Source organism: Anneissia japonica, unplaced genomic scaffold (assembly GCF_011630105.1).
Source record: "Anneissia japonica isolate Jap-2015-1 unplaced genomic scaffold, ASM1163010v1 scaffold26_len2425191_cov177, whole genome shotgun sequence".
NCBI lineage: Eukaryota > Metazoa > Echinodermata > Crinoidea > Comatulida > Comatulidae > Anneissia > Anneissia japonica.
This window is the reverse complement of record NW_022685220.1, coordinates 92,457-119,415: the sequence shown is the minus strand read 5'-3', so window position 1 is coordinate 119,415 and position 26,959 is coordinate 92,457. Positions and strand designations below refer to the sequence as shown.

At 33.8% G+C, this 26,959-nt stretch overlaps 2 protein-coding genes across 2 annotated transcripts in view; both read right to left on the bottom strand.

Moving 5' to 3' along the window:
• Nucleotides 1–2,010, bottom strand: part of LOC117108518 — a 4,690-nt gene extending 2,680 nt beyond the window's left edge. The window contains exon 1 of the mRNA XM_033250548.1: nt 5–2,010. Coding sequence (XP_033106439.1) covers nt 5–1,760 — 1,756 coding nt within the window. The 5' untranslated portion in view covers nt 1,761–2,010. The remainder of the gene's footprint in view (nt 1–4) is intronic.
• Nucleotides 2,011–4,227: 2,217 nt separating this feature from the next.
• The window catches only part of LOC117108511 (solute carrier family 28 member 3-like), a gene marked incomplete in the record, with an annotated part of 54,937 nt that continues 32,205 nt past the window's right edge, over nt 4,228–26,959 (bottom strand). The window contains 4 exon segments of the mRNA XM_033250534.1: nt 4,228–10,921; nt 19,229–19,409; nt 20,167–20,325; nt 25,606–25,774. Coding sequence (XP_033106425.1) covers nt 10,836–10,921; nt 19,229–19,409; nt 20,167–20,325; nt 25,606–25,774 — 595 coding nt within the window.

Sequence of the window (26,959 nt, the reverse complement as noted above, 5' to 3'; positions counted from 1 at the left end):
AGACTGTCCACGCAGCTCTTAAACAGTTCCATCGGAATGGGATCAAGTGGACAGCTTTTGTTAGGTGACTGCATGATCGCTTCTCGGACAGAAACCGGCGAAAGTTCTTTGAAATCGCTCAGGATGCTACTACAGGTAGTTTGAAGATCAACTGAGACGGCCTGAGAATCGGTGGAGTCAAGAACATTGCGAATGTTTTTAATCTTGTCAACAAAAAATGCTGCAAAGTCTTCTGCAAGCTGTTCTTGTGTATCACAATCTGGCAAGACAGGTTCAGACGAAGGATTGCATAATTTACCGACAACGCGAAAAAGTTCTTTACTGTTGCTATTCTCAATCTGTGTTCGGTGGTGGTCTTCCTTTGCTGTTTCAAGCAAGGTTTTGTATAGCTTACACTTGTCAGCGTAGATTTGTTTGTGAACTTCCAGCTTGGACTTCGCATACTGAATTTCAGCACGTCTTTTGTCTTGCTTGGCTGCTCTAAGTTCATCATTGTACCAAGGAGCATTTGGTCTCACAGTAACAGTCTTTTCAACAAGCGGCGCGTGTTTATTCAGAAGGTCATGGAGGATGGTGTTGTACTGGTACACAAGCCCATCAAGATCACTCGCAGGATTAGTGTAAAGTTCCGAGGATTCAATGTCACATTTAAAATCATCAACGACAATCTGCCTGATCTTACGATATTTTAGAGTCTTTCTAGGTGCCTTTGGAGGAATGCAATTGAGATAACATTTCACTGCGTAATGATCAGAAGGCGTTCCTGGATGAATTTTGACATCACCCGTGATAACACTGGAGGATTGACGACTGATTAAAAGATCAAGAATGTGACCAGATTTATGAGTCCTTTCAGCAACATGTTGCCGTAGACCAACGGCGTCCAAGAGATCAGCAAAAGAGGTGGCAAACCGATCATTGGCCTCGTCGACGTGGATGTTGAAGTCCCCGAGAATGATGATTTCTCCAGGAATAGCCGCAACTGATTCCAAAAATCTAGAAAAATCTTCCAGAAACATGGATCTGGTCAACTTGTTCTTTTTCGATGGTGGAGGGCGGTATATGTTAAACAGGCGGATAGATGAGGAGCCACGAGAAATGTTCACATCCATATACTCAAAACTGGAGTAATTAGAGGTTTTATTGCTGGTAAGTTTGAGCCCTTTCTTGGCAAACACACAGACACCGCCACCTTTAGAAAATATCCTGGGGGATTGAACAAAATCAAAGTTAGGAAGAGTCAGCGCTATGTCGGCCAGTATACAATCATCCCTTTCATCACCAGTTAACCAGGTCTCTTGTAAAGCCAATATATCAAGTTCATCCTGAATAATAAGATCGCATAAAACAGTAACTTTATTGTTCATAGAACGAGTGTTCCAGCTGGCTAGCTTAGTCTTTACAGGAACCTTTTTGCTATTTTTTGTCTGTTGCTGCAAATTTGTCGTTATAAAATTGCCATGTTGATTGTGATTGATGGGTATTTGGGATAAATTGCTATGGTTTACAGTGCGCGTGTTAGTCAGGTAGTGAGTATTATATGAAGCAGGCGACCGCTCAGTTATTATTGTCTTAATTAGTCTCTGTTTGTTTTTACCTGCACGACAACCACGATGAGTGGTTATTTTAGCTATGCGTAAGTCTTTCAGATCATTCCAAACACAGCGTTCAACTTTGTTAGTCACGCATTGATTACCGATATTTAAAAGTGCCTCTCTTGTATAGCTGAAACACATCTTGCTTTTGTAGAAATCAATCATGCGTGTTAGTCGAGGACACCGGCTAAAGTAACAATAACACAGTACAGTACGAGAATTTTATATACAGAAACAGCTATGAACAATTTTAAAATTCCTAAAAAATCCGGTAATTCAGACAAATAATTGCACAGAAATAGTTCCAGAGTTGTCACGGGTACTCACACTTTCAAGTTGCAGTCACAAAAATGTTCAAAACAAGCAGGAAATCCACATTTATTAGATGAAGATACGGAGACGATCGCGAGGTGGACTAGCCGAAGAAAGTGTTTAATAATATATAAATGATAAATGCAAAATGACTAAAAATAGTTAACAAATAAATTACCAATATACAATATAAAACTTGAAAGCATGAATAAATACAACAATTGTTAACACCTGAAAATATAAATATTGGATTGGAGCAGATACTAATGCGTCTTCATGAGTAAGCAAATTAATTAAACATAGGCCTAATCAGAAAATGCAATATAAATTATTAACAATATATGATCACAGGTGGCACCAAGATTTGCCCGAAAGGGGGGTGGGGAGGGTACGATATCCCCGACTGAAGGGGGAGATGTACCCGACGCGATATTTCGTAACTTACAATGGTTTTGGTTTTAAAATTTCCATGTTCGATACCCAAGTCGTTGAGAACTGACTTCATAAAGTATTTCCTTCTTTATGATATTCACCGCTCGTATTCTTCTTTAATGGCCAACACAATAGGTTGAAATTATTACAGATTCTATGTTAATTTTCCGTATTAATATTTAACGAAGGGATCTTTTCATTTACTTTATATCAAGTTACATTTATAGGACAAAATTCCAATTCAATATAAGTTTGAAACGTTTCATATCCAGCCAGGATACTTTCCTCTTGCAGGTACTAAAATAATCTGGTATTTCAAAGAAAATTATTATCTCGCATTAAAATATGTATCCTGGTGACCTTCAACACTTCATTTCCTGAAGATGAATTAATTAAAGTTCGAAATATTGAATAACAATGGCTTGTACTACTTTTTTCGGAGTTTGTTTGATAATATCTTTTGCCAAACTTATCGATGACCCTCATGGTTCTGGAGAACTTTGTTTCTTATTGTTTACAAACCGTTTTTTTTTTTTATAGTTTGTACATTAATTTGTAAGACAGTAATTCTCATTATTAAGGCCGGCACACTTGCGTTGAACGACGATCGTAGAGGCCGAAGAATTTATCACTGATCTCTGTGAGACCTTGAAGATCGACACGGTGGCAGTCTTCGTACTGTATCGTCATTTAAAAAAAAGATGTTAGCTAGTTGCACGCGCCTCGTCGTGTTTCGTTCTCCACGGAATCATTTTAGTTAACCTTATATTACCTCTGAAATCTTCGTCTCGTATAAGGTTTACGTTTCGGGATTCTCTCCGCATAAATTCTGTGCACGTCGACAGACACATTTTGACATTTCAGCATATGATACTGTATTCATAATTCATTTTCAATGAGAGTAGCAGTTACCAATTCCCACGTCTATAGAGAAGATTTTAGATCTAGGCCTAAGCTAAATCTACAACGCAAGCTACTTTGGACTCCCAGACCGATTCTTACAACGGCTATGAAAAAAAAACAGGCTCCCAGCTGGAGCGTGTGTCTACGCATGGTTTTTTTACACTTTTAACTCATCCACACTTTCTGCAATTCAGTTGAATAGGTACAAGCAACAAATTGTTGACATATATGCCTACTTCTTTCTTTGACAGGACTTACCTAGCATGGCATCATATTTTGTGAACTTTTCACATAGTTACCAACCGTCTCGCATCGTGCGGGACGGTCCCGTATTTTAAAGTGATTTTAGATGAAAACGCATTTTGTCGAAAAACATGCGCTGCGTGATCAATTATATTGTCACGCATTTAGCACAAGTCTATGCGTGATAACGAATTATAACGAATTCAGGGGAAAATGTATTTACAATAGAAGAAATTGGTTTTATTAACATGAAAACTGTCATTCAGGTCAGGTATTTAGATGAACACTTAATTCACTGACCCGTAAATAAAAAATGATCAGTATGCCTATTCATTTTTGGTTTGTTTGAGTAATGAAATGTTTGTTTGTGTACATAGTTTGGGTGCTCAAATTTAGGCCTACATTGAAACTAAAATTGTACGTGGCTTTATTAAAAATATTTTTGCGTATGTACTTGTTATTGTCAACAAACACCCCCTGAAATCGTTTTAAAACAGCTTAAAAATGCTCAAATCTTTGGAGGGCCACCCACCGGGCCTCTTCCCCCGTCCCCCAGCAACTGGTGTAGTCACTCATGCATTTGAAATCTCTCAGGTTAGTAACTATGTTTTCATTTTTATCATTCCTCCACCGGATTTACTCTTACAAGATCAATTGCCAGACGATAGCAAAGTGTCTACTGACCCGGCAAAGGGGCAATAGACAAAAAACAAACACTCATTAAGCAACTACAAACATCACATAATCTTCATACAGTATTTATTTCCGGTATAAAAACAACTACTTTGATTGACAGCTCTAGGTAATTTCAATATTTATGACCGCCGAAAAAAGTGAAAAAAAAAATTACTGGGAAGCAATCAAAGTATTATATTTTGACAACGTTGTTGCGATATTGGTCAGAGCACTTTCCTATACCTCCATAATAGGCCTAGGCCACATTTATACGTGATGAGGTAAACCTGGTCTGCCTCTCTTTGTGAGGCCCAAAAAGCCTCGTGAAAATTGTTCATTTTGGCGCTCAAACAAATAGGCCTATCTATCATTTGCAAAATACATTTTAAAACACCACAGACAAACGTGCTTTGAGGCAAGATAAATCCACAATATCATAATACAGTTCACAGATTACTCTTGATAATTATACGGTAACTGTATACAAAATCACAATCTTCTACTGAGGTTTTAGTTTTATGACTGCAAGTAATTAGTAGACAAATCGGTATTCAAAATGTATAGATTTACCATTGATGCTTGAAATCTAAAAATATATATATTGTATGTATTAAAGTAATATTTGTTTTGATTAAGACAGTGACAGCCACGTGACGGTCCCTATTTAAACAGTTGGTCCTACAATATAACGGTCACATCAGAACGTAATCGAACTAGCACAGAACCGGTAGGTTAGTAGCTAAAACGTGCGTACGAATGCCGATGGATCACCGTGTTATCAAGTGACACGTGGAATAGGCACTTTAATGAAACACAAATAGCACATTAGAAATAAATTAGGGCATGGGTTAAGAACCCGCTCACGATACATTACATTTTTTTATTGAATATATATTTTTTTGAGGCAGTACGGTTAAGTAGCATGACAGTGACGTACTTATTTTTTATAGTGTTTTACATACATTAGTCTCGCAACATGACTTTACCTTTAATAATACATGTGGAATTATCTATTTCTAGTTTATAAAATTGACTTAACAAAATTACAACTTCCATTGCCATTAAAATTCTTTCATATACGATATCAAATTAAAATTTAATCACCATAATAAATTAAAATTCTACTAATATGATACGAAAAAAATATAAATAGGACTATGTTTAATTTTTTAGAACTTCCTTTTAAAATGATTAGGAATTACATTGGAAAAAAAAAAGAAAATGCACCCCTATTCTTGAGAAATCTTACGAAAACTAAAACACAGTTATGCGTTTTACGAGATTCGTTTTTTCATTCAAAAAGTGTTAAATTAACAGCAATGGAAGGTACGCCAGGAGAAAATAGGGAGTTTTCACAAGCTTACGAAAACGATAACGAATACGGTTACGTCATCAATTTTAAGACAACCCTTCCCCTACAGTAGCATATTTGTCACAACGTAGGCGATTCCTTGTTTCTTTTTTCGCACGAGTCAAGGATCATATTCAGCTCATACAGCATACTGTCAAGAATGTTTCGGGCACGAATAACGATAACGACGACAATGACGTATTCGTTATCGTTTTCGTAAGGTTGCGAAACCTTCCTAATGCCTAATGGCGTTCGTAGTCATTTTCGTAAAATTGTAAACATCATTAAAGCCCTGTTCAGACAATCAAATTGACAGAAAATGCTGTTGAATGTCCATTATAGTAATGATGTGCCTATGTATGGTCATGATATGACGTCACCATGACCATATTTAGGCATGTCACATGTTTTATCAAATACAATTTGATAGCATGGACAGGTCTATGTAGAAGATGATTTATCCCTCGTCATTTTGTGGTTAGGTTGTAATAACAAAATAACGTCAAAAACTTAACCTACTTTACACAAATATTTAGACACCACTTCGATATACTAGTAGCTAAATACTAATTCTAGAGAGAATGTAAAAAACATTTATTTACAACGGTGTTAATATCATAAAAATGTCAAATTTTTAAAAGTTAACGTTAATTAATCACACAATAATTACCACGTTGGCACACAACCTATATTGAAGGTCATGTTATTCGCACTTTCAATGTGAAAATAATAATGTATACAAAATTAATTATATCAATATAATATAATCCAGAACACGATGATCACATCAGTAACATTTTATTTCAATGACCGCAGTCTCATGTATATATATATTGGTAAAAATATATGCAATTTACATCCTTTTTATAGTTGGCAAATTAAAGGAAAGGTATTTACAAGATTGAATTGGTTTACATACAATTTAATGAATAGTATTATACAAAAACTGTTTCCATGACGATAATCGCGCGTATAATACAATATTTAAGCTACGTTCACACTAGAAAGCAGTTTTGACGTAAACGCAATAAACGCTAGAGGTGCATTCACACAGAATGGATCTTTCCTTAGTGTCAATCAAACAACAACTGACCAATCAGAACAGTGCCAGGAAAGATTAAAGCCGGGTACTCACTGCGCGCGACGGCAACGCGACGGCGCGGAACCAACAGACCGCTTTTTTAATGAGGATCCGTTCAGACCAACTCAGACTGCCACTGACAATCAGCAGACGGCGTTACGTCGTCTACCTCTCCCCGGAAGCAAAGGTGGATTCGTCGTACGACTCAATGAGTGCCCGGCTTTACCGAACCGATGAGAAAATCGAATCGGTGTATAAAAATACAAAAAAAAAAAAAAAAAAAGTACAGCGCATCGGAAACGCAGTGGGAATTTCGGTTTGGATCCGATGTGAATGATATGCAGCTCTGTGCTCGTCGTCACAAGTCAATTTTCAGTTTTCTTTACATATACCTGTAATTTGTGCATATTTTAAAAATTAACATCAACTGTTATGTTAAGCCTACTATTGCTAATATTCGGATAACCTATTTAGTTTCACTGCTTTCATCGGTATTGTTTTGGTCTCAATTGCTGGGTTTGAACTTAGTCGAGTCCGAAGTCGTAGTTACGTGACGAAAATGCTAAATCATCCATAATTTGCAAGCATACAAAGCTGCAGTCTGATTGAGCCACTGTTGTGTAAGCGGTTTCTTAACGCTTCGCGCGCTTTCTTCACTTTGCGCCAGGTTAAGTTTATCTCAAAGCATAAACTGCTTTAACTGCTTTAGTCTAGTGTGAACCTAACTTACAATTGCACATACATTCTGTACAAAAAGAGACTGCATTTCTATACGCAAAAATGGATGTCTCATTCAAGTAGAGGTTCCATTATTTAAATGCGAACCATTAAAAATATAACTGGCCATAAGAGACCCGCTTCAATGCCATACTACATGATTGGTATTCATGAATTAAATTCTATTAACAAAATTTAAATGCGAACCATTAAAAATATAACTCGTCATAAGAGAGCCGCTTCAATACCATACTACATGATTGGTATTTATGAATTAAATTCTATCAAAAAAATTTAAATGCGAACCATTTAAAATATAACTGGCCATAAGAGAGCTGCTTTAATACCATACTACATGATTGGTATTCATGAATTAAATTCTATCAACAAACACAAATTACCTCCACCAGACTAAACCCCGCATGACACACGCCATGCAATCACCAAACTATGTATAAACAATACACATTTAAAAAATATAATTATGACAACATTATGCATCGGAAAATTAATCAATACATGTGGTTAATTACAACATTTCTTAGAAGGCACATCATAAATTATTATAGTGATAATAAACGACTCGGCGCAGCCCTGGTCGGTTTTGAAATTAGAAAGGTTTTATCATCTTAGGAAAACGTCATCAATTTTATATTATTATCATAACATTTTTTTTTTTAACCAATTTACGATTCACAACGTGGTAATCTATGGCCATTGTATTACAATCGATTATAATGCAACTAATTATTCTTGAACTGTAATGCACCTTTCCGATAGTGTAATCGATGACAACTGACCAATCAGAACATGTCCAGAATCACGCGCATGTCCCACGAACACGCGCATGTCCCACAAACACGTACGTTTACGCTGTCGTTATGTGGGACCTTAGCATCAATATCCAAGGAAAGGGGCTTATAGGAACGGTCCATTACCTCACAGGTATAAAAGGCCGAAATCAGAATTTTAAGGTTCTGTGTCATGACAAACTCCCAGATTTAAGTCTAGTGTCCAAAAAAGAAATTTGTAACAATGAAATTATACAAACGAAGATATGGCGTAATTTTTAAATCGTTTTTTTTTAAATTTTTTGGAACCTCCTTACTACTTAAAATAACACACATAATTACTAGATGAATACTAACACGAATAATACTAGATGAAGGATAAGTGAATACTAAATAGGTCTATTCAAATTTCTTTCTCAAAACAATGTCGATTACCGGAACTACCCTGTGAATGGTAGCGAGTCTTATCACCAATAATACATAAAGTGCAGGGGCTTCCTAAACATAAGAGAAGTGGTTTGCGCAACAATTTCGGGTTCCAAAACTTGGTTGGGGTAACGTGTCGATTCTCGTACACGCACTTCGCTAGGATCCTTGGGCAAGGCACTTTACCTACGTTTGTATCTCTCCACCGAGGAGTATAATGGAGTACCTGGTAGGATGTTGTGGCACTCCATGGTGTCTGCACCCTAATACCACTTACTCAGGGAGTGAATACCTTCACTCCTCCATGCAGTAGGCTTATTCTCCAGGGAGCGGAGGAGGTTGCCTCTCTCTGTTCTGGTCTGACAATTTAAGAGATCTAATGACCAGGGGCAGTATTTATTTCAAGCGCTTTGAGACGTTCTGATATAAACCAATTCGTAGTTTGAACTACGCATGCGCGAATCAAGCTAAATCGACATACACACGCACACACACAACATAGGCATATGTGAATTGACCTTAAATACAGGCAGGCACAGTAACTACGAATTGGTTTACTAGGCGATATAAAAAAGAAAACCATTATGATTATTTCTATATTATCAAGAACTAGGCAATAGTTTGTCAGTTGTTCTTTTCCTTCTATTATTGCTCTCAACCATGGCTATGTCATTGCTAGGGGCGAATTCTATTATAATTCTACTAGATTACATTACAGTATTTTAATTATTATTCCCTAAGACAGAAAGATCGATATGTTTTTGGATAACATTAATTAATTAATTAATTGTACTAACTTAATAATTGAAAGAATAATTGAAAGACACTAATATTAAATATTACTACCTAAAATATTACCCTGAAAATTACATAACCCGTTGATACTGTGAATTCAATTTGTCCAGGTTAAAATTGCAATTAACAAACACTGAATAATAAGTGTTATTAAATTATATTATTTTTATAACTGAAAAATAAAACTAATTAAGAAAATTTTTGTCAATACATACAACTAAGCTAAACAACCAATGAAACAAATCAATCGGAATTTTTCCACATTGACATGTTTTTTGGTTGGATAACAACATTTTAAAATTATTTACCTAAATAACCAAAAAATTATACAATAAAGAGAATAATAGAAATAAAATCTAAAAATACATTAGCATTTTATATATAAATCAATAATGTTTGAATATATTATACAAACTTCATTAAGGACATAAAAAATTCATAAAATTTTTTTACATATTTTGAAAGATTAATTCAAATATAAGTTCATTAGTGGTATTCTGTATGGGGTACTACTTCTACCGTGTACAGTATATACTATAAAATTTAACCTCAAATATAAAATATAATTCAATTATTTGATAATAGTGATACATTATTGATTCTGTTTTTTTTTTGTTGAAATTGTGTTTCTTTACAAAAAGACCCTTGATTATTACATTATACTGTATAAACAAAGAGATCTGCTTCATAATTTGATCAATACCTTTGACTTGTGTTAGGTCTACCATTGGTTTGGTCCATATTTTCACAGTAGCCTCACAAACAATGCGATTACTATTAGGATTCGAACTCAACAACCTTTGACTACTACTTGGTTGCTCTACAAATTGAGTCACATTAGGCCAAGATTATGTGTTGTAATAGTTACAGCTCATGCCAGGGTCCCCAGGCCTTAAAGGGCCCCCGGGATATTTATTAGCAATGTTGCCCCAGATGAGAGGGGCTTTCCTAAGAGTCTTTAACTTGTTAAAATCCATCAAAATACTTCTTCAAAACATCAAATATGCAGGCAAAGAAGCCCTTGTTAGCGGCCCCAGACCCACTGGCCGAATTCATATGCAGTACAGTATTTCATTCGATTCTCACAATAGATACATACCAAAAATGTGATATTCATTAAGTACTATAGGATTTGAATTAATGTTTTCGTTGCTCTACCAAATGAGCACCAATTTTTTATACTTAATTCAATTCCCGCAGGCAAACACAATCCCTTTAGGATTCGAAGTCAACAACCCTGATTATATTGTTTGGGTGCTTTAGCAATTTAGCCGCATTGGGCCAAATTGATAAACTTCCATTGCTTTCCACTTTAGAGGAAAAGGATTCGAACCCAACAACCTGGATTACTGTTTCAAGCACCCTGATTACCATTTATTTTCTTTATATATATTGCCTGTGCATGAAAACAGTACTATCTTATACACAACACACAAACAGTAATTTAAAATACAAATAAAACATGATAAAATAAATTCCTGATTATTATTATTTTTTACAATTGAAAGTAGATTCTAGAAGATTGTAGTGTTGGTAGCTTCCGTTGTATTCACAGCAGACTGTAGTCCATCCTCTATGGCCATACTGTCATACAGCAAACCTGGAACAAAACAGAAAAACAAAAGAAAATAAAGTCAGCATTTAAAGTCAGTGAAAAACAGCTGAAATAAAACATAACAGTTTTGGATTGGATTGGACTAATTAGGGTATACCCACGAAAGTCTAAAGAAGACTTATTTCCAGTGGGGTCCTTTTGATGGTAACTAGGCAGTACATCGGGAGACAATCCCCTACTCTTTCCGAAGAGTGTACTGCGTTCTTTAACGTGCACATGGGCCATAACGCACACAGGACCAACGGCTTAAACGTCTCACCCGAAAGACGGTGTACTATCGTAACTTGCATTTCAGCCCTCCAGCTGAAATACAAGAAGAGCAGTGATAGGAATTGAACTAAGGACCAACTTATAGATCTCCACAGTTCTTCGCACACACAGTAGGTACCACCAGTTTAGCCGACTGAGCTAAGCTGCTCTAAGTTAAAAATAAATCAGCATGGTTCCCACACTCCTGCAAGCCGGCAAGTCCTTCCGCAAGCTCGCTCCATCATGCGAAAATCGAGAATGTTGGTAGGCCTATGAAAATACTACTGTCTTATCAATTGCTCCCTGGCATGTACCACCTCATTGCTTAGGCTTTTCAGGCCTAGCTACAAAGGGAAATAATAAAAATAATAAAAATAATAATAATAATAATAATAATAATAATAATAATAATAATAATAATAATAATAATAATGGTAATGTACCATGAAGACACAGGTAAGTTTAAAAATGGAAAAGTCAACAAAATTTAATCGCATTTGCAATTGCAAATTACAATAAATAAATCTAAATCATTTTGCTCTCATTTAAATTCAAATTTTATCATTTGTATGCCTTATAATAATAATATTATTATTATTATTATTATTATTATTATTATTATTATTATTATTATTATTATTATTATCATTATTTTATTAATTTTATTTATTAACATATAAAAATATTTAAATATTCCTTGGCATCAAATCAAAGTATATTTTTCCATTTGAACAGGAGAAAATTTACATTAAACTTTTTTACAGCAAAACATGAAGATATAAATTACAAGAAAAGAAATTTGACCAAAATTAATCAATTAGGTCGAACGTAGCAAAAGGACGGAGAATCATTTAAGCCTTAATTTGTTTTCTCATTGATCCCCAAAAGCTTTTTCCTAATTAAGAATAATTATTTTATACAGTATTTTAAACAATTATGATGCAGACCCTTACCGTATATACTCGCATACAAGGCAACCCGTGTAAAAAAATGACCCCGAATGTGAGAAGGTTTTTGGACAAATTTTGAATGTCGGACGTATAAAGACGAACCACATTTCACTGTCGGAATTCATACTATTTGCTGCTCATTGTGGTCTTGATACTGCGTCTAGACGGCTAAAAACGAAGCTAAATGCAGGGCTAATTTTCAAAATATAATACCATTTTATAGGCTTTAAATTGTTAATCAAAATCTTATTTCCTAGTATTTAAAATTGCATTCATTCTAGTAGGTTCATTACAGTAGTTAATTTGCATGTTACGGACAATCCGTAACATAAGACGGACATGACTTAAAAAATCAAATATTTGTATGTCGCGCATATAAGACGACGACCCCCCTGTTTTTCGATCGTAATTTGCTATTTTAAGCCTTGTCTTATACATAAGTATATACAGTATTATTGAATTGCCTCATGTGGGATAAATAAAAGGTGTATATGTATTGTATATTTTAATATACTGTAAATCATTGAATAAGCACCGCAGAGCTTATACATTTCTTAGAGGCTTAAGTGGGGCGCTTATATGAGAGTGGCGCTTATTAAATAAATATTGGTGCTGGTGCTTTCCATGCCTGTTCCCTTGTTACACTATCTGAAGTATTCCCGTAGTTTGGTAGGCCTATCATAGGTAAGGCCCTACATCATCGTAAATAAACATTTATAGAGATATGCTTGTGTCTTCATTGTATTATTTATTCATTTGAACACTGTATACATTATATTTAAAACCCTGTTTCTTAAGGTGTTTCATTACACACAGGGTAGTATGTACTCTCAAATAAGAGACGCAGCACTAATTTTGAGAGCAGCGCTTAGCGAAAAAACCCATGTTTGGTGAGGAGCTTATTCGAAAATTGGTGGTAGCTTATGCCAAGCAAGACTTTTCACCATGAATTTTATGAGCTTCGCCAATAAATTTGATTCGGTATTTATTTTGATTTGCATTCTCTATTGATTATTCAAAATAAAATTCTTGTTTCATTAAAATTTACATCTTAATTTTCTCTTCACAAACTACAATAATAATTCAGTAATTGCTAGAACACTCAATAAACATATCTCGGAGCACTTTACGAAATTACACAATAAAAAAAAATATATAAAATCAAAACCAAAATGCTAGAATATGATGTTTGTATTGAGCATATTTGTGGTAATGAAGAATAAAATTAACTATTTTGAAGTGCTAACCCGGTGTATATATTTTACCCTATGTATCCCCATACTGCGGTTTGGGTGCTGGACTGGCTCGGAACATTCATCTACATTTTATTTATTTAAAAAAAAAAAAAATCTCTACCCTTGTTTTCACAGTGCATAGAGACTTTTTTTTTTTTATATTTTGTGCTTTATAAATTTAAAACCATTAACCATTCATTTTGGTTTTGTTGTTAAATGGGAATCAATCAATTTTAGGAGGATGACAATAAAAGGCTGTATTAGCTTTCAATTGTAAATTAAAATAAGAGAGTATTTTCCTTATCAATTACCAGAGGCATAAAATAAGCTCATAATTGGTTGGCAGATAATTTAAAGATTTTAGTAGTAAAAGTTTTTTTTTTTTAAATTAGCAATAACTGAATTACATTAACCTGCTTTTTTAACTGAAAGGTGATTATTTTTTTTATCATTTTAAATAAAGCAATTTAATGTTTGAATAAAATTTCATGATTTTCCATTTTTTTAATCCAAAGTTAATTACTTTAGTTGAAAATACTAAAACATTTAAATATTGAATTATATTAGTCCCAAGTTCAACATAGAAAATATAGCTTTTAACTGCAAATCAAGTAACTCTTTGGGAAGATATCTTTAAAAAACAGTACAATTTTCAAACAGTACAACAATAAACAGCAATAATAATTTGAATTATTACTACTGTATTATAACTTGTTCTTGTTTTCTAATGACTATTATAATGTGGAATTATTAAATCATATTATTTTCATGTTCAAAAAAAAATATAGCTTCATAGATATTTAATTCACCACAGCTAAAGTAAATATTTGGGAAGACATCGTTAAAAACAGTACAATTTTCAAACAATACACATTAAAAGCATTAACCATCTGAATTCTTACTAGTATTAAAACTTGCTATTTTCTAATGATATTAAGTTTGATGTGAAATTATTGAATTTATATTACTGTATTTTCTTTTTTTAATAATCTGAATTCTTACTACAGTATTACAACTTGTTATTTTCTAATGATATTAATTTTGATGTGGAATAACTGAATATTATTTTCTTTTTTTTAATAATCTGAATTATTACTAGTATTATAACACACTATTTCCTAATTACATTAATTTTGAGGTGGAAATATTGAATTATATTATTTTCCTATTTATATATTTAAAAAAATATCTTCAAATATGTTCAACTTGCTGCAGCTAAAGTAATTATTTGGGAAGACATTGTTAAAAATAGTACAATTTTCAAACAATACACATTAACAGCATTAACAATCTGAATTCTCTTACTGTATTATAACTATTTCCTAATGATAGTAATTTTGATGTGGAAATACTGAATTATATTATTTTCATTTTCATATATTAGATACATCTTCAAAGCTTTTTAACTCCCTGCAGCTAAAGTAATTATTTGGGAATAAATCTTTAAAAACCTGTACAGTTTTCAAACTTGTTATTTTCTAATATAATTATTATGATGTGGACATCCTCTTAATAGATACAAAAAAAAACTGACATCGAGTTTACAAGACAGGTGTTTGCAATCAAATATTTATACAGTTTATGGTTTCCTGTTGAAATTATCAAACTGAAATCAACATTTAATCTGTTAAGCATAAGGCATTATCATTTCGTTTAATTAGACATGAATATGTCAACCTCTCCTATGTAAAGTCCATCACATTTTTAAGTACACATCAATTCTCTTTGGGCAGTAATTTTTTTTAACGAAGTACGACCTAATCAGGTTGTGTTCCCAAGTAATAGGATCAACTACGATGCTAATATAATTGTGCCACATGGATTTAGGTCATTCAGTGCCGATTTGCAATCTGTATGTTGTTAATCTCTGCGTCATAAGAAATTTTATTATCATCATCATCATTATTCTTATTATTATTATCACAATTATTATTAGGCCAATTATTGTTAATAGAATTTCTGGTCTCATTACCATTATTACTTTTTCATATATGCTCAAACATTTCTGCATCTGTTGTCAACTTGATACAGAACTTGGTCATACTGGTAATAGAATACCAATCTCCCGTCCCTGTTGAATTTTAACTTTAATCCTTTGACTGTTAGGTTAGCTTTTGTTTGTTTATTTATATATTTTTTAGGTTAGTTCCTTTCCCCTTAGATTTTGTATCAATTAAAGCTTTAGTTCGATGGGTCTCCTATTTACAAGCTCCCTGGAGTTTCTTGAAGGTACATTTCATCTTTTTATTATCCTTGAATTTCTTATCGTTGTTAAGGAAATTTTTTGATGAATAAAGAATTTAATTTGATTTGAAAATTTTGTATTTATAAATACTATTTATCATTTATTACTATTTTTTTTTATCATCATCATCATTATCATTATTAATTATTGTATAAATTAAAATAACATACTTCTATTCTGTTTAAAAAAAATTGTCACAAAATATTCATTAATCAAATATTATTTTGTTATAATACTTTCTATTTAATAGTGCCTAATACGAAAGGCCTTAGGTACAGTACTTAACATCAATGGATAAAATGAACAGCGGAAACAAGCTGAAACGCATTAAGTTGTAACAAAATGTACAACAAAAGGTTCGAAAATAGTACTTTACATGTTGAACTAGATACACAGGTGTTTTTGGATCTCCCCTGCAGGGCTGGAATACCAAAGGTTATTTTTATTCTGTTAACCTCTATTACAAGCACTGAAGGGAAGCCATGGACACTCCATAGGAAGAGAGAAATTAGCAACATTTTCATTACAGAGAGTCAAGAAGACACCTCCTGTAAAAAAAAATTGACCGCTTCTTGGTAAATTAATTTAAAGTTTCAGCGACCTACAAAGAATTTGCCAAATATACAAAAAAAGAAGCCTCAAAATTACATTATCTTTACTACAGGTCATGGTATGGTGTCAACTTAATAGCCAATCGGAGTGACCAATTGATGACAACAGAGAGGACGCTATTTAAATAATACCTACCAGTCGCATTTGTGGTTTGCAGATACAGATATCTGATAGCTTAATTAGAAATTAATCAATTAATATTTCAAAACCATTGAAGACATGATGTCTGTGGTAACATCTGGATGGAGCTTCAAATTCAAATTCAATTGCAACATTGATTTCTCATTAAAAATTAATCAAATATGTTATCAATTTCTAATAAGCCACAGTGGGAACATCGTAATGATAATGATTATATCTTACTCATTATAATGATCGCATTATAATCATCATGTATTGCCGATTATGATTACAATATTGATCGTGACCACCTTTTAGTTTATCTTGGAAACAATCATAGTGATTAATATAACATTTTACTGATGATAAATACAACTTGCTTATTATGATCGTATCTTACTGACCATGTTCACATCTTACTGATTAATACATCATATTAACCATGATGGCATTTTACTGATTTTGAACACACCTTACTGATTATGAACAGTGTTCCTACTGATCACAATCACATCTTACTGATCACGATCACATCTTACTGATTATCATATAATTAATCTTAAAATCACAATGGCATTTTAATGATTATGAACACACCATATACTGATGATGAACAGTTTTCCTACTGATCAAAATCACATCTTACTTATCATGATCACATCTTACTGATTATCACATAATAATCTTAAAATCACAATGGCATTTTAATAATTATGAACACACCTTATACTGACCATGAACAGTTTTCCTACTGGTTACAGTCATATCTTACTGATCATGATCACAATTTACTTTTATTATGATCACACTTTTCTGATGACAGAATCTTAGTAATCTCACTGATGATGAACAATCATTTTCAAGGCCACTAATACTACTGGACAACAGGGGTCTTCCAGGAGGCATTTAGAAAAAAAAAATACTGACAACCACTGTATCATGTATATATAAATGTAATTTTCTTTGTCACGTTTTCATCAGGCCTGCACATCTTACAGATCATGAGTTACTGATCATGTTTGCATCTTTATGCTCACAATCATATCTAACTGACCATGATTATTATACTGATTATGATTTGCATCATAATGATCACAATCACATCAAACTGATCATAATTACATATTACTGAATATGATCACCACTTCTTGATCATGACTTGCTGATCATGATCATATCTTAACATTCATGTTCATATTCATATTATTATTATTATTATTATTATTATTGGCTTTTCCCAGCAGTACTTGGAAAAGCCATTGTTTTTTTTCTTTCTTCTTGCATATATTTTTCCTATCTTTTTGCACTGTTTTTTTCTGGTTGTCACTTTGGTCACTTCCCATGGTTAGAATTTTTCTGTGCTTTGCCGAAACATATACCATATATCAAGGATGTGCCTCCTAATATTTAGTGTCAATCTATGTTGGGGTGAGCGTGTGAGGACCAATTAAAGTGATTTAAGGTCAAACAGTCTACACCAGATATTTCAAAAACTGGTCAGCTGATCTGAATGAAAATTACGGGAAAGTTTAATCAAGTTACAAGGGAGAAATTTTTATGTGTTAGTGACGATCCAGTGAAGGGTGTAAATTTGAGGGCCTTTTCAGTTTTTGAGGACCCAGACCTAAATATCTCTTTATAAAAAACCAATGGGTCTAAATGAAAAATTCTATTATACTTTGTAAAGGTCTTGTAAAAAAGTTTAAATTTTTGTGACGATCCGCAGTATGGTGTGGATCTGAAGACCATTTAAAGGAAAACGTCCTAGACCACATATTTTGAAAACGGATCAACTGATCTGAATGAAACATTCGGAAAAAGTTTAACCAAGTTACAAAGAAGAAATTATTATGTGCTGGCGACGAATCAGTCAAGGGTGTAAATGGGAAGGTCATTTCAATTTTTGAGGACCCAGACCTAAATATCTCTTTAAAAAAATTAATGGGTATAATTTAAATGTTGCATGACAGTTTGTCAAGGTCGAGTAAAGAAATGATTAAATTTTTGTGACGATCCTGAGTAGGGTGTAGATCTGAGGACCATTGAAAGAAAAACTTCCCAGACCACATATTTCGAAAACGGATCAACTGATCTGAATGAAACTTTCGGGAAAGTTTAACCAAGTTACAATGAAGATAGCATTTTGTGTTGGCGAGTGTACATTAGAGGGTCATTCAAATTTTTGAGATCCCAGACGTAAATATCTATAAAAGTTTTCAATGGGTGTAAATGCAACTTTCTATAATAGTTTGTAAATGTCCAGTAAAGAAATAAGTGAATTTTTGTGATGATCCGGTGTAGTGTGTGAATATGAGGACCATTTAAAGGAAAACATCCCAGACCAGATATTTGAAAAATGGGTCAACTAATCTGAATAAAACTTTTGGGAAAGTTTAACCCAAGTTAGAAGGAAGATATTATTATATGTAGGGACAATCCAGGTTAGGGTGTAAATTTGAGGGCCATTTAAATTTCTTGCGTCCCAGTTATATATGGATAAAAATGACACTTTGCAGAATAGTTTTTCATGATGTAATGAAGAAATGTTCCAATTTTGGTGTCGATCCGCAGTAGGGTGTGGATATGAGGACCATTTAAAGATTTTTTGTTGAAAGTTGATTAAATTATTTAAACGCAATTTACGTTTCCTAAAGCGCTTAAACCAGTTACAGGTAGGTTAAACTCAAAACTACCGTGATATGCAAGAACAATTTTGACTTGTTGATCATATTTTAATGTCCATGATCGTATCATTTTATCACATCTTACTGATCATGATTGCATCTTACCTTCGATGACCACATTTCTCAAATCTTAAATATCATGATTTGCATCAAAATGATCACGATATGATAAAAAAAAAAAAGTGGTCGCATCTTACCTGCAACTGCTGCTGTTAACAAACATGCTATAGTGGCTGCAACTAAACCTCGAAGACAAGATGTCGCGATTTCAGATTTGCGTTCAGGAATCAACGGGACAAGCCCACCTAACATTACACCCAAGCTACCCAGATTTGAAAATCCACAAAGGGCGTAAGTTGCTATGACCTGTGATCGAATCTATAGAGAAGATAAAGGATTTACAAATTTATTATATCACGAAAGTGAATATTCAGTTTAGAGACTAAAAGAATAGCTACAGCCACACAAATTCTCTTATTATAAAATTATATGTATAAGAATATCAATATTAAAAAAACTGTATTTAATTAAAATGGCAATAAAAAATTAAAACACAACTGTTGTTTTTATAAATAAAATTAATAAAAAAAGTTTTATGTGCCGATTTGTCTTGGGTTATATGTTAGATGGTCATTGTTTACTTTTATGCGGTATACTTTATATATTCATATTTAAATCAAGTTGTAATATTCTGTAAAGATGTCATTTTAATTTGGTGTTAATGTTGTGTTACAGAAGTGGTACCTGTGGAGAAAATTGACCCCCCCCCCCGTCGCACAGGTCTGGATCCCCTGCTTTTTGATGTCATGACGAGGTCATCAGACCCAAAATTTTTAATTTGCCTATCCAAATAACATTACACATTTTTGGGTCATACTATGTCATAAAATCTCTCCCCATGAACCCTACCAGAGATTTTCATTCCATGACCCTGACCAGACTCCCTGTAGGCACATTTCTGGAGCTCCCACTGTTGTATTACTCTTATCAGATTAAAATTCACAATACAGCAATTATGTTCCCTATTTCTTTATCCAGTCACTGTCGAGGGTACAATAAGTTATTCCGTTTTAATATGTTTTCTGGTTTTGTACATATTTGACGAAATAATGAAACAATTAAATGAAAAACTCACTGAAAGTTCACCTGCTCTTATGAAGTTCCCAAGATGCTCATAGGCAATGAACTCGTTTAAAAAGGTCTTCGTACCAATCAACTCTGCAACAACCTTACAATCTTTCTTCTCTGTCCCAAGCAGCCACGCAAGTGGGTAAAGTAAGTAGCTACAGATAAGCTGTGAAGATATAAAGAAATAAAGGCAATGATTATTTCTAAATAAAATAATAGCAACTGCAAGTCCTAAATGCATATTGCTATAAGCCACCTATGGAGCACATACCAATATCCATGGTGAGTATTCCATTTGTTGTAGATTGGGAGTATTTCTATATGTTGTAGCTACAGCCGGGCATCCTGCATCGTATGTCGCTTGTACGTCCATTGGCCGCCAAATCCAACTCCGCTCCGCGTGAGCGCTAGACGCCACAACACAGTCTACTGATCGTTGGTTGCAGTCTGTACGTTATTAAAAAAGATCCGTTGCGCGTGCACGCGCGTCGTGACATTGCGTTCTTAATAGAATCTTGTCGGCAGACGAACGTCAGAAGCAGTGAGTGCGTGGCTTGAGGAGTATTCCATCCATATGTTGTTACTAGAGAGTATTCCATATAATATGACTAGGGAGTATTCCATATAATATGGCTAGGGAGTATTCCATATATTATGGCTAGGGGTATTCCATATAATATGGCTAGGGAGTATTCCATATAATATGGCTAGGGAGTATTCCATATAATATGGCTAGGGAGTATTCCATATAATATGGCTAGGGAGTATTCCATATAATATGGCTAGGGAGTATTCCATATAATATGGCTAGGTAGTATTCCATATAATATGGCTAGGGAGTATTCCATATAATATGGCTAGGGAGTATTCCATATAATATGGCTAGGGAGTATTCCATATAATATGACTAGGGAGTATTCCATATAATATGGCTAGGGAGCATTCCATATAATATGGCTAGGGAGTATTACATATAATATGGCTAGGGAGTATTCCATATAATATGGCTAGGGAGTATTCCATATAATATGGCTAGGGAGTATTCCATATAATATGGCTAGGGAGTATTCCATATAATATGGCTAGGGAGTATTCCATATAATATGGCTAGGGAGTATTCCATATAATATGACTAGGGAGTATTCCATATAATATGGCTAGGGAGTATTCCATATAGTATGGCTAGGGAGTATTCCATATAATATGGCTAGGGAGTATTCCATATAATATGGCTAGGGAGTATTCCATATAATATGGCTAGGGAGTATTCCATATAATATGGCTAGGGAGTATTCCATATATGGCTAGGGAGTATTCCATATAATATGGCTAGGGAGTATTCCATATAATATGGCTAGGGAGTATTCCATACAGTATGTGTTGTTCATTATGTTGTAGCTAGTATTAATCAGTACACTAACATGATGCCAGGCTCTCACTGTTCTGTAAATGCATATACAACATCAGAACTGACTACTGTTTTCTGACCTTCTTTCCTCGTACAGTGAGAGAGTGGAATGAGGAACATCAAGATCTCAAATTCACCTAGATGTTTCCCTTTTCTTTTTCAAATAAAAAAAAAATAAAACAAATAACGAGGAGAAAATGAAAGAGAAAGGAAAGAGAAAAGAAAAAGAGAAAGGAGGGAAAATGGAAAAGAAAAGGAGAAAGAAAAGAGAAAACAAAAAGAAAAGGAAGAGAAAAGGTAAAAAGAAGAAAAAAAGAAGGGCTGGAGAAAAGAAAGAAAAAAATGAAATTAAAATGAAATTAAAACTTAATTAACTCAACAACCGGCTGTTAAGGACTGCCACTACACCTCCTACAGTTCCGTGATAATCAACATGATGATTGTGGGAACTCAAGACGATGACGATGAAGATGGCGATGCACCACAGCCATCGCTAACAAAACTTACAAACTGGAGCAGTAAAAAAATTGGAATAGTTCCGCTCCATCAGGCAGACTAATAATAATGCATAAAAGACTAATAATAATGCATAAAGATTGTTATAATATTGGTGCTTGGATATCTCTCCATGTATGCCTTGGTTAATCAAACAATAAATGTTGGTGAAATTAATAAAAAGTGTCAACCTATTCAACATGTGAATGACCTTTGAATATTTGAATGATAGATTCATGGGGAGGGGGAAGCAGGCAGCTCCCCACCCTAAAAAAAAAAAAAATTCGTCAAAATTATTTTTTTAAATGGAGAAAAAAAGAAAATGATATTCAATTTGAGTCTGAGAGTGCCATTTTCAGCCATTTAGATTTGCTATAATCATAATTTTTCTTACTTCAGCCCCAACCATGGTGGGCCTGAGGTGGTCTGCACCCTCTATCTGTAAAAGTCCTTCCCTTGGCCGCCTCTATTTCAAATTCCTGGATCTGCCACTGTACTTTGTCCGTTGAATGGTAATAATTATTATTAATACAGAAACAAAAACGATGTTTAAAAAATATAATATCTGCATCATAAAAATAAAACTTTAAACAATAGAGGGTGCTATATTATATATGCAATCTATCAGCATCTTTGTTTTATGCAAAGCTTGAAGCTGTCATGATTTAAGCATGCAAACAGTTATGCAACCTACTTACTTGATAAGTCAAATCAACTATAATTTATTGCATTGCATTGAAAAAAAAAATTATGATAATATTAACAAAGAAATACAAAGTATAATAAAATATTGTTACCATATTTTATTGTGACTGTAATTTAATGTATTTTTACATGCAAGGTTTTTTATTGAGCAAACAATTTCTTCATTTGGAGATCAATAAATAAATTCTGATTCTATATAGAGCTCTAACAAATCATGACAGGGAATACCATTTTTGGCGCCAGCGGGAGGGAATTTGTCCCCTGTTGTCCCATCCAAATAATGTACAGTATTTTAATTGCCAGTCCCTATATTGTATAAAACTCAATTTGGGTATAATACCATAGAGATAATAAGAATACTAGAGCGTAAATGCAATGTATTCGATGTTCGAAATACGCAGAGCTGTGTGTGTGTGTACCATCCAAGATGGCTGCCATAGATTCAGCCAATCAAATTTCGCCTAAGCACTATCATTTTCAATGGCGCCCTCAATTTGCACAGAAAGTTCAGTACAGCTAGTTACCCGTATGTTGCGGTGTATGGGTGTAATGTACACGATTTCAATTTTTTTTAAATTTTTGAATAAGATCCTCTACTTGGCCTCTTTTTGGCTACGATAGTTTAATAATTTGTTATTATCAATATCAATTATTTTTAATGAAATAATAATCTTATTCATGGTAATAATATGTATAATAAGCCAGAAGGTGGTGCTTTCCTACGGCGGCCATCTTGGATGGTACACATACACAACTCTGCATTACTTCGCCATCTTGTCAGCACTCTAGTTGTTTTAATAGCTCTATGTATAATACTAAAAGCCATAAAAACTCTCCCTGTGAACCCTACGAGGGATTTTTATTCTGAGATCCTGACCGAGGCCCATAGTCCGCCCCCTTGGTTCGGACCCTACTGTCGGACACGTCGGATCTCCTGTCGGCAAATTTCTTAAGTCGCCACTGGGGAGTGCATGTCCCCGCAGATTTTCACTATTCATATCCTGTTCTTTCCAGAAATTCCATATAAATATTATCATTATTTGAAGACAAAGATGTAAAGCCTTCTTGGCATTTTTGTCTTTCTCACACAACTAGTATAACTTTTTTTCTTCAATCAGAAAGCCTCTAGTTTATAGAGCATTACTGCATGTAGTTTAGGCTCATTTTAAAACTATTACACTTGTTTATGGATGAAAATTACACAAATTAGCAGTGTCGTTGATAGTCTATGAGTAAGATAAAACATCTTCTATGGAAGAGTTTATTCGCACGGTACCGTGCGAATTAGGAATAAGAACTTATTCGCACGGTATGACAGCCATTACGTCATGAAACCTTAAATGCTGATTGGCTAGGTCTATCGTGCGAATAAGACTCATAAAAGCTTATTCTCACGGTACCGTGTGAATTGTCGAAAAAAACTCTTATTCGCACAGTAGAATGTTGTAGATAGAAATACTGTATTATTTCATGGCATACCATATGAGTTGGGCACAGCACAGACAGTCGATACGATAACCCTAACAGAAGTGCAATAGGTCCTAGTTTAGCATTGTGTCTGCAGACCTTTTACTCTTTTCTTAGGCTATCCTTGAGAAATAGCTATGAAAAAAGCCTGTGTGGAGTATGTACTGGTGGAGTCCCTTATCATAGGGCCTAGTAGTGAAGTGATTTTTGTTCCATTCAAAAATATTAAATGGGGAAACAAAAGAAAATTAATTACAAATTAGCACCAACCATGCTGGGAGTTGGAACAGAGGAGGATGAGAGGATGCCAAACTGATGCTAAATTACTCAATTTTATGTTCAGTTTCAATAGGGTTTTACTTTTGTGGGCTGCAGTCGTGCTGCACTTAGCCCACCTGTAGACTCGCACATCTCTAAAAGTCTCTCCTAATCCCTCTCTACCATAATCCTGGATCCGCCACAGAATATATACCGTACTAGAAACTAAGATTTATATTGATGTACATTCTTCACTGCCTTTTGGATTCCAATGTGTGAGAGTGTTTTTGAAATGCCACTGGATACATTGATTGTAGGCCTAATGATATAGGCCTACACAAAGCACATAGCGCTCAGAGACCATAGGGAGCTGTGATAATTGTTGAAAGATTGTTGTATGTACAGTACTTTACAACAAGGTTATTTTCGTCCTGAAATTTATGTAAATAATTCAACAAATGATTTGTAGTCACTAAATTAACATCAGGCTTTCATGGCTGCTTTTGTGATTATGAACAACCAGAAGCCAAACAAAGAAGAAAGCTTTTATTGGTGCTTTTTTAAAATTTATTTTGCGAATAATGTATTATTTCCTATTTGCACGGTAGACAATGTTTGTATGATAGTCTATCTGAAAAGGTATTTCAGTTCAATTCGGTATTCTTGTAACAAATTAAGTATCTTGTAAAATATTTAGGTCATTGAACCTTTGGAGACGATATCGTGCTAAATATAGTTAATTCATGATGTACCGTGCAAATTGGGAATAAGAACTTATTCGCACGGTATGACAGCCGTTACGTCATGAAACCTTAAATACTGATTGGCTAGGTCTACCGTGCGAATAGGACTCATGAGAGCTTATTCGCACGGTCTACCGTGTGAATAACCACTTCCAATTTCTATTTCTTTAAGTACACCCCTACGACAAAAATAGAACTGTCCAACTGTCCCAGCAATGGACTCTGCTCACACCCAAACATGATCGTCCTCATTTCTTTGTTGTCGTTCAAAAACTATTTATTAAATTTAACTTATTTTACTTTTCTCAATATCCTATTCATTAACATTTACAGTAAGTGGAGAATCAAATTTCACCAATGGAGGGCTCACCTGAAAAGACAGGTCCTCAATTCCAGCCATGTACCCCAGTCTCTCTAAAACAGCATCGACAAATGCAAGAACAGAAATGATAGCAATAAGGTTTGCTAAGACATAGCCACAGATTTTCAATCCATCTTTTGCCCCACCATAAAGTGCTTCTAACACATTGCTTTCCTCTCTGAAATAAAAAAAAGGAAAATTATACTGTAGTAAAGATAAGCTGGGCTGTGATTGTCTACTATTGGCAAGTTAGTAATAGTATATCCATCAAGATGCCCACAACACTTCTGAATTTAGCATTGGCAATGCGTCGTTTTGTATAATTATGTTCTGCTTGTATTTATCTAATGCGCAGTTGGGCAAAGTGTGGCCCGACAGAGAAAGTTGAACTGAACTGCCTAGGTAAAAATATCTCTGTGCAAACAAAATTCATTCAGCATGACATAAATAATATTTATTGATCGAGTTTGAAATTCAATTATTTACTATTTTTTGTATTAATTATGTTCATAGTGGACTGATCCAGAGAGGAAAAAACCTAGAGAAATTAGCAAAATTGATGTTTCATCATAACTGTTAGGAATATTTTGAAAGTCGGCTCTGTGTTATATTTTGAAACGAGTGAAATAGAATTAGGGATCGGATATTTTCTTGTTTTTTAAATTATTATTTGTTTTTTAAATTATTACTAAAATGCTGATTTTTCTGGGTGTTGATTTTCCCCCTTGTTTGAATGTAATGTATGGCAAATGTTTTTTTAGTGTATTTAATATTTTATTGAATATATATATATATATATACAGTATATATATATATATATATATATATNACATACATATACATACATATACATATATATACATATATATATACATGTATATATACATATATATACATATACATATATATATATATATATACATAAAATTTATACGTATTTATTTACATTACACATGAAATCATATAACAAATATATATTTTATTATCCATTTATTTTTTTATTTTATAAACATGATCAGCAGCCAGCGCAGACAATTCTAAGTTACTGGTTTCATGAAGTAGGTGAACACACGTGAAGTGGTGAACTGCGCTTCAGTGCACGTGTTTGTACCTAGAAATAGCTGGTCGTCTATTTTAGCATCTGACCTAATTCTGTCTTTGCAATAATGTAACAAAAATGGAAATAAAACAAACAAGAAATCACAAACCTTGTGTCATCTTCGCCTTAAGAATTTTCTCGGGCTTATGAATATAACAGAAGCATGAAAAGGCTTTTAAAATGTACCGCATGCAATTATCAATGTATTGACAATTTTATATGGAAAATATAAATATGGAAATACATATTTCCTTTACAATATTA